General features: G+C 36.1%; 1 protein-coding gene across 2 annotated transcripts in view; it reads left to right on the top strand.

Annotated features, from left to right (window-relative positions):
- Positions 1-5,363: 5,363 nt before the first annotated feature.
- Positions 5,364-10,000, top strand: part of LOC127003421 (uncharacterized) — a 17,016-nt gene continuing 12,379 nt past the window's right edge. For both annotated transcript variants that reach the window (XM_050870115.1, XM_050870106.1), the window contains exons 1-3: positions 5,364-5,525; positions 6,643-6,807; positions 7,103-7,220. In XM_050870115.1, the coding sequence (XP_050726072.1) occupies positions 5,445-5,525; positions 6,643-6,807; positions 7,103-7,220 (364 nt within the window). In that variant the 5' untranslated portion in view covers positions 5,364-5,444. The remainder of the gene's footprint in view (positions 5,526-6,642; positions 6,808-7,102; positions 7,221-10,000) is intronic.

Consider the following 10,000-nt stretch of genomic DNA (forward strand, 5'->3'; position numbering starts at 1 on the left):
TACTAGTGTTCTCAAGACTCGTTTTATTTTCTGAGTCAGCGTAATGATATATTAACTATATTAAAGTCCATGGTCTGCTTTGTTTAACACATATAAGTTTGTACTTTCAACACTCGCACAAGTATAATAAACGTGATCAGTTTGTGGATATTCACGTACACACATCAAAATTAAGCTTGCTTTCTCGTTCATTAGTGGCAATTTGGCACCATTTGTACTAATGATCATGACATCTGTATTGATGAATAAATCATAGGGTGCTTTGTTCTTGACACACACACAGACACTCACACACACAAAAAAAAAAAAAAAAAAAAAAACATTAATAAGGTACAACATGTAAAACAGAAAAGCAAAAAAGAACTTAAGAAATTCACCTAGAATAAAATTAAAAAGTAATATATATATATATATATATATATATATATATATATATATATATATATATATATATATATATATATATATATATATATATATATATATAAAAAAAAACGCACAACTAACCAGTTTCGCAACAATACCAAAATTAACCATTCCAACAATATAAACTTGTGGTGTCCGTGCCGGTTTCCCCTTGTTCGTTTTAAAGCACGGTTACACGTGTTTGTACAATTAGCCCCGCCCCGCCAAACACACCATTCATCGCACTCAGCGGCCCGCGGAAAGGTAATGTGCTAAACAAATTTACTGACGAAAACAGACCAGTATCAATAGGCAGACAAAACAAATTTTCTCTCATTATCAGCGTTGTGATTAGATAATGAAAAATAAAACAGTTGAGTGATTCAGTTTACCTGATTTAGTCATCCATCAACGACTGAGGTTCAAAGTAATGCGTTTGCTATATTATTTGTGTTATACATGGAGCTTTCACGTGTGCAGTTGGACAATTGATCTTACTTTAATTCATGAAGTTGAAGTTAGCGTAGGTGTTCTTTTTCTGCCACATTTTATTGTTATTCAGAAAAATAGGTTTCCGCAGGTTTTCATCTCAGTGATGGACATGTTAAAATATTGTATGGTCGAAAGCCAGAAAGTCGTCACTGTTCGTCCTCGTTTTTTTTTTTTTTTTTTTTTTTTTTTGAGTGGGTGGGACGGAGGGGTTGGGAAAACATGTACTAATTTAATTGCAAGTATGATATACGGAAGGAAAAGTCTGGAATAGTTTTATACGGACATCTAATATTAGTTACGATTATATGAGACCAATAGAGATTTATATTCCATTTGCTTATTCGTTTCTTTATCTGTTTGTCTTTTTGAGTATGCTTTTATGCCGTGGCTGAGTGATTAGCATGCTGGCGCGTCGTCCTAAAATACCGAGTTCCAGTACCGCTCTCACTAAAAGCTTACAGTATTCAGTCATCACCGAATGGCCAACGACTACCCACATGCTGTTCTTAAGACAACCTATCAACGCTGACTCTAGATTTTCTCTAAAAGAAGATAAAAAAAAAGAGCTCCAGGAAACAGCATGAGCCATTCAAGATGGCGCCACAATAAAACACTTGCCTGCGCCATAACGGACTCGGGACGACCCACAGACCCCAACAAGAAAGAGGAACGTAAACACTAAAATATAACAGTAATGATCCTGGTAATCATTGTAATAGTAATAATAATAATAATAATAATAATAATAATAATAATAATAATAATAATAATAATAATAATAATAATAATAATAATAATAATAATAATAATAATAATAATAATAATAATAATAATAATAATAATAATGATAATAATAATAATAATAATAATAATAATAATAATAATAATAATAATAATAATAATAATAATAATAATAATGATAATAATAATAATAATAATAATATTAATACCAAAAAAATAATAAATGGCTTGCTAGGTCTCGACAGTCGTCAGCTGAACATTTCCCTGCTACCGGCAACTGAAACAAATAAAACAAAAGCAACGAAGCAGGAACAAAAAAGGAGGTAAAGTGAAGCGGGGAGGTGGGGGTGGGGTGGGGGGGGGGGTCTGAATTGTCTGGGGGGATTGTTTGGGGGGAGTGTGGTGTGGTAATTAAGATGAACATATGTGTGTGTGTGTGTGTGTGTGTGTGTGTCTTTACCCGTAACAACATGACCGTTTGTCGATTTTCAGCAAACAGGAAATGTGAAATCAAACTGGATTGCATATTGTCTGTGTATTTATCTTTATAACACTAATATTAAAAAAAATCTGCCACACTAATTCCAACGGTAAACATGGTCACAGCTTTTCTCTGTATATTTAGAGGAGGCGGGGGACGAGTGGTCAGCGTGCGGGAATGGTGGGCCCATGGACCTGGGTTCGAGTCCCACCGAAACACGCTGATTTTTTAAAACATACTGTCCAGATCTTCAATCAACCTTACCTTCAGCGACTTCGGGGAGCAGCATAGGCCAAGAAAAGAGTCGTCTTTCACGGCAGCCATCATAAATAAAACGTGTCTCCGCCGCTAACGGGTTGGGGTCGTCGAGGAGACCCCGCAAAAAGGCCTACCGGCCCTACAGGCAGCACCTAAAAATAAATAAGTAAATAAATAAATAAAACATACATGGCATGACACATCGCTAAACACTTAAATTGATTCGGTCTTTAATAAAATCCAGGATTTCTTGGTGCCACTGTGGAGTGGTGGTTAGGATACTTAGCTACAAATACGCGGGCCCGGGTTGGGATCCTGGACCGGGTAGTCGGCGTACATGCAGTTCACTTAGCCGTTCATCCTCCCTTTCGGGTTGGTCGATAAATGAGTACCTGGGGACCCGGGAACGGTAAAGTGTGGTACTCCAGATGTCGCACTGGCGCTGTGTTCCGGGTTAATGGGTTCTTACCTCCAACAGGATCAAGGGCCATTGCGACGGAGATGAGAACCGCTGCCACGCGCAACTATAATGTATGCCCCAATGTTTACCTTTAACCTTTACCATATGAGTATGATAAATATTACATTACCAGCCGTGTGTATTAGGGGGGGGGGGTTATGTTAACAAGGATAAAATAAATCATCTGTTGAAAGAGATAATAATCCTGATTGAACTCACAATTATCAAAAGCACGAATTTTTTTCACCCTTAATATTTAAAGTTTCCTAAAATGCCCGATTGAAGAACCAAATATGATACATACAAACAAGTCCCTGCCATTCTTCCCTATGATTGATAACTTTCAACATGATTGTGATATTCTGTGCATATACTATTATGACGAAGAGTTCAAAACTCCACTGGATGCTATTCCTCAATTAAGACGGGACGCTAGGTTTGTCCTGTTTTTCCTTTATTTCTTATAAGTTTATATATATAGACATATATATATATATATATATATATATATATATATATATATATATATATATATATATATATATATATATATATATATATATATATATATATATACATTGTGTATGTGTGTTTGTGTGTGCGCTTATTTTTATTTATTTATTTATTTATTTATTTCTTATTTTTTTATATTTTATTTTATTTTATTTTATTTTATTTTATTTTATTTATTTATTTATTTATTATTATTTTTTTTGTGTGTGTGTGTTTGATATGTATGTATATAATTAACTTTGTTATGATTAGCGTTTACTTCGACTGGTATTTCATACGATTACAAGGTTCGACTGAGTTATTACTGATATAATGATATATTCATATTTTGCAAGTGACATGTTGGTGTTAATATAGTGAGCCCGTGCACTGAGGTCTGGTGCAAGTCAGATTAGTCTCTAGAATTATTCATATACTGTTGACATACGTTGCGACCAGGTAAATTTGAAGACTATCTTAAACTATACTTCGGTGTGGGATTTGTTGAGTTTAATCATCTAGAGAAAAAAAAGTAAACGTTAGGCCGGCTAAAAATGAGATCAAAACATCTCGATTCACCCACTCGCAAGGAGGTTCAATTATTAAACAACCATGACTCCCATCCGTCAGTCGCCTTCTTGCCCCGAACCTAATGCCCGCCAGAGGCGCGCGGCAGCATCAAGTTTAGCGGCGCAATGCCCCTTCACCCTTTTCAACCTACGGTACTTGCGAATAATGAAAAAAAAATAAATAAATAAATAAATAAATAAATAAATAAATATAATAAATAAATAATAACAGCAATAATAGTAAAAATGATATTGATAATAATAAAAAAATAATGGTAACAATAATAATGACAATAATAATAATAATAATAATAATAATAATAATAATAATAATAATAATAATAATAATAATAATAATAATAATAATAATAATAATAATAATAATAATAATAATAATAATAATAATAATAATAATAATAATAATAATAATAATAATAATAATAATAATAATAATAATAATAGTAAAAATAATAATAAAAAACCAATAACAATGAAATAATAATAACAATGATTATAACAATAATACTAATACTAATAATGATAATAACAATAACAATAAAATAATAACCATGCAAATAATAATGAGAAAAATAATAAGGGGGAAAAAAGATCATGACAAACCAAAGGTATGTACGAGCTCTTAGGCTCAAGTTACATCTAGAAAGACACGGGCAGCCGAGTGCCTTCCCTTCCCGCCGCCACTCCGGCCATCCCCCGCGCCTCCTTCTGCCCCGCCCCCCGGGCCCTCGCGTGCTCGCCAGCCGTTCCCGCCGCGGAACCCATAAGCTCACGCCCATTACGTCATTAAAGCTCCTTGAATATAGCGTTGAAAGGGAAGGTCATGTGAATCCACCGTGTTTTACATCTCTTATTTTAGATCCCGTGCAGATGAAGATAGCTCGCACTGCCGACTTTAATTTTTATTAACGAAGACCATAGAACACGTCTTGACAGCCAAACAACGCCTGTGTGTGTGTGGGGGCTATAATAATATGTCTATCTATCCATATATCTATCTATCGATAGTCTATCTAACTATCTATATCTGAATATACCTATCTACCAATCTATCTATCTATCTATCTATCAATATATCTCTATCGATCTATCTATCTATCTATCTATATATGTCTATCTCTATCTATCTATCTACGTATCTATCTATCTATCTATCTATCTATCTATCTATCTATCTATCTATCTATCTATCTATCTATCTATCTATCTATATCTATATCTATCTATATCTATCTATCTATCTATCTATCTATCTATCTATCTATCTATCTATCTATCTATCTATCTATCTATCTATCTATATATATATATATATATATATATATATATATATATATATATATATATATATATATATATTTATTGTGACAGAAATACGTAACATCATTTACGGAAATATCATTCGTGATAAAAAAAAAATCCACACTCGAACGCTGAAGCAGTAAACAGCAGCGTCAGTCGCTCTCCGCCGCCATCGTGGTGACACGCCGTGGTGTGCAGTGCTGCTGAAGCTTATTAAAGAAGAACAATGGTTTCCTATCGGACAAAGGTGTCTGTCTTTGGATTAGATGAAAAATTGCCTGTTTTTGGGTACAGCACTAAAATGGGAGTAAGTATACGAACTAAAATAATATAATCATATCAAAGCTTTTAGGAATTGTTTGTAGGTAATGGTTTTGTAACTTATTCCCTTTATATCAAATAATACATCAAAACATCAGTTTACGATAGTAGATCCGTTAAATATTTATAGCTATAGATATAATCTTTTGATATTTAGAGGTGGTATCTTAGATACATTCAAACTTTAGCCTACTACTTCCACTGATCCACAACAGGGAAAATTACATTGTTCTACTTTTATCGGTAGGCGTGCAATATTTATTGATAATTATAAGTCGTGACATATATAAACATTATCATGATTGATGGTAATAATAATAATAATAATAATGATAATAATGATAGTAATAATAATAATAATAATAATAATAATAATAATGATAATAATAATAATAATAATAATCATATCATTACAATAATAACGAAAAACGAAAAACTAATTTTAATGCGATTCACGGAACATCTATCTTACTTGTAAAATTATTATAATTATAATTATAGTATATTAGTATTAGTATATAATATTGACACCTTATAACAACTAATAACCAGCTTTTCAGTGCCAGTAGCATCAGTTCAGTCACCCAAAGGAATGTCAAACAACTAATTAACAGCCTTTGTAGGAAAAGCTTATGTGTCTGACCAGAAATAGATTCTCCAATTAATCATCAAGGCAAGTGATATAAAACTTAATCACTCGATGACCCATCAATAAAAAATTGTATTCAGCGTGTTCAGCCGATGGTCGTTTTCATCATCAATCAATAAGCGTTTATATCCACGCAGCCATCATTCATTCAATAACCTTTCCTTTCGCTAGTAAACTCTGAAACATCCTTCCTCTTCCCATGTCTGTATTTCCTTTTGCCTAAGACTTAAACACTTTCAAGGGACGAATATCAGGACACCTCTCCAAACGATTCGGGCCTCTCTGTTTTGGAACTCTTTTACCATATACACACTATTTGGAGGAGTAGCACCAGCGAGCATTTTTTATTAATCTCTATAATGCTCGCCCTTGAACTGCCTCGTTTCCTGTAAAAAAAAAAAATAACCCATCTTGTATCTGACTAGCCAATCAACCTGTGTCTTCTAATGCTCAGATGGATCCGGCACAGGCCAGGAAGTGTTTTGCGCGAGCTGTCAACCGCGGCGTGCATCTCCTCGACACTGCCTACTCTGACATGTGTGAGCAGGAGCTGGGCAAGGTGCTTAACCTGTGCTGGAGGCGAGGAGACGCAAGGAACGAGTTTTTCATCATTACGAAGGTAAGAATAAGAATCGAGTGACTGATGAGAGGCTGGCACGGTTGGTTTCATTGTTGGTGAAATAATTGGAGATGAGTTAAATGCCAATGGAAATCATAAATGCAAAATGTATGCAAAAGTATTAAGAATATGTGATTCAATGTGATAAAATTTACGGCATATTACATGTTTTACCTAACCTGATAAAAATATAAGACATGTAGATATAGGTAATTACAAAAAACAGCAGTGGTCATCTTTTCCCGTTATAAACTGAAGGCTAACTGAACTAAGTACCAAATCTCCGTCCCAACAGTTGCCCCTGATCGCCATGCGCTGGAACACCGTCAACAGGTTCCTCGACATGTCCCTCAAGAAACTCGGCGTGGACTTCGTGGACGCTTTTCTTTTGGAAGCCCCAGTCGGTCTTCACTGTAAGTACGAGACCAATCACTCTCTTAACATATGAATACGCATGACGCCTGTCATATAGACATGTCCATGCAGTGTTTATGATGAGAATCCTCTTCCAAGAAAACTTGTTTTATGTTAAACCCTTCTCAGGGAAAGTTGTTCGTATAAGCTACTTGGCACATAGGTAAGTGCAAATTTTAAGCATTCCTAACATACAGTCCCTGTCGCTTATGCCGTCTTCAGTACATCGTGAGAGGAGATGGTGTTCTGTTCAAACAAGTTTTGAGAAAGGTTGACCCATTATATTAACTTTTTTCAATTAGGTGTTTTTTTTCTTTTTTGTTTGACAAGTGATACTCATAAGATGCACATTACCTAGTTCTAATCACGAACACGCTAAGGGCACGTAGCAAATTAACTCGTAAGTTAATTGTGGCGAGAGCCTGAAAAGCGGGCTTTGTAAACAACGTAAGCCAGTGAGCCAGCCTTTGTGAAGCTTCGACATTGTGCTCCTGATAAGATAATCTTTTAAGATATTTGACTTGGCCGACAAGCGCCCACATCCCCTTCGTTGCCTCTCCCTCAGCAGTCTACAGCCACCCCATCACGCCTCTCTCTCTTCAACATAATGCCTCATCACCATTATAGGTTATTGATAATCTATGTTTCTCCCTCAAACCCGTCATTCGCTCCGTTGTGAGAGCCTATCAAGTCTCCACTCCTTCCCCCCTCCCCACAGAATACTTCAGGAAGCTGGAAAGTAATAGGCTATATTGTGAAAAATATATTTTCCAGAATGCAAGGCACTTTTACCTCAGATAAATGTTGTGTTATGTATCCGCATTATTTGCTTCCCTCACAGTTGTTGTCATGATTCATAAACTAAGAACCTTTGCTGAAATTAAATGTAAATGTGTACTCCTCACTTCATTGTTTCTGTTTATGCGTTGTTTTGTCTGTATAATTCTCTCTCTCTCTCTCTCTCTCTCTCTCTCTCTCTCTCTCTCTCTCTCTCTCTCTCTCTCTCTCTCTCTCTCTCTCTCTCTCTCTCTCTCTCTCTATATATATATATATATATATATATATATATATAAATATATATATATATATATCTATATATATATATATATATATATAAGTGGAGTAGGTAGGAAGACACCTACCGAAACGGGCGTAAGCCACTTCCGATGAAGTATATATAGCAAGCGAGGAGGGTGCTGAAGCCCTCCAAAGATACCTTCCCATGTCCTCGCTTTCCGTTTCCCTATTGTCTCATCAACACCAGAGAGTAGTTCATCATGCTCTCTAAAGACAGATCCTCTCTCTTTCCACACCACACTACATTCCCACAACACTTTTCCCAAAATTTAAAATTCAAAATGACACAATTACGCTCTGCCTCGGAGTCCACGCCCGGGGAGGGGACCACAAATTCCCCCAGGGAGGACTCCCCTTCTGGCTGCCGACTTGAGAGGTGTCTTGATAACTCCTCGAACCTCTTTCTTGTCAATTTCAGCAACATTCGCGGTCTTCGCTCTAATTTTCATTCTGTGGAACGCCATCTCTCCTCTAAACCCCACCTACTCTGCCTCACCGAAACACAGGTTTCTGAGGTTACTGACAGCAATCTGTACTCCGTTCCCTACTACTATCTCTATCCTAAATTTCAATCCAAAGCTGGATGTTGCGCCTACGTGCGTAACGACATCACTTGCTCTCGTGCCCACGACCTTGACTCTTCAGAATTTTCCACCATCTGTCTAAAACTTCATTCACTTTCTATTACTAAATACATCTGTGCTGTTTATCTCTCACCTAACTCTACTAACTATCCGAATTTTTTTAACTACTTTAACTCTAAAGTGGAGCACATCTTGACCCACTCTCCCTTCGCTGAAATCTCCATCCTAGGAGATTTCAATGTTCATCACCAGCTTTGGCTTTCATCCTCTTTCGCTGACCAACCTGGTGAACAAACCTACAACTTTGCTCTCTTCAACGATCTAGAGCAGTTGCTTCAGCACCCTACACGTATTCCCGACCGTGTTCCTTACCTCTAACCCTTCACACTCCTGCTAACCATGATCTATATATTTCTGCCCGGAATCGTGCCAGATTAATTCTTCGACTTTCAAAAACTTATTTTATTAATGGAAAATGTCAAAACCTTGCTTTTTCAAGTTCTTCCCGGAACTTCTGGCACCTAGTCACTTCATCTTTCCCTCCTCTCCTTAACCCTGACGGCAGCACCGCCATCTCATCTATCTCTAAGGCTGAACTCTTCTCAGACTTTCTGTAAAAACTCCACTCTAGACGATTCTGGACATATTCCTCCTACACATCCCCCTTCTGACTCCTTTATGCATGTTTGATATATATATATATATATATATATATATATATATATATATATATATATATATATATATATATATATATGTGTGTGTGTGTGTGTGTGTGTGTGTGTGTGTGTGTGTGTGTGTGTGTGCGTGCGTATGTGTGTGTGTGTGTGTGTGTGTGTGTGTGTGTGTGTGTGTGTGTGTGTGTGAGAGAGAGAGAGAGAGAGAGAGAGAGAGAGAGAGAGAGAGAGAGAGAGAGATATGCGACTTTTTTCTGCCGTCTCATTAAGTTACGCTTCCCCGGGTCGTGCATCAATCGGCAATCCAATAAAGTGATGGTGCCAATAACGCGTAAGGATAGCGGGCGACCAGGGGAGAAAAACAACATGTAACGTATATCTAGCAAATTGAATTTTCTTGTAATTTGTACTTTGAACTTTGAAACTTAAAAAAAATATTGG

This window comes from Eriocheir sinensis, chromosome 3 (assembly GCF_024679095.1).
Source record: "Eriocheir sinensis breed Jianghai 21 chromosome 3, ASM2467909v1, whole genome shotgun sequence".
NCBI lineage: Eukaryota > Metazoa > Arthropoda > Malacostraca > Decapoda > Varunidae > Eriocheir > Eriocheir sinensis.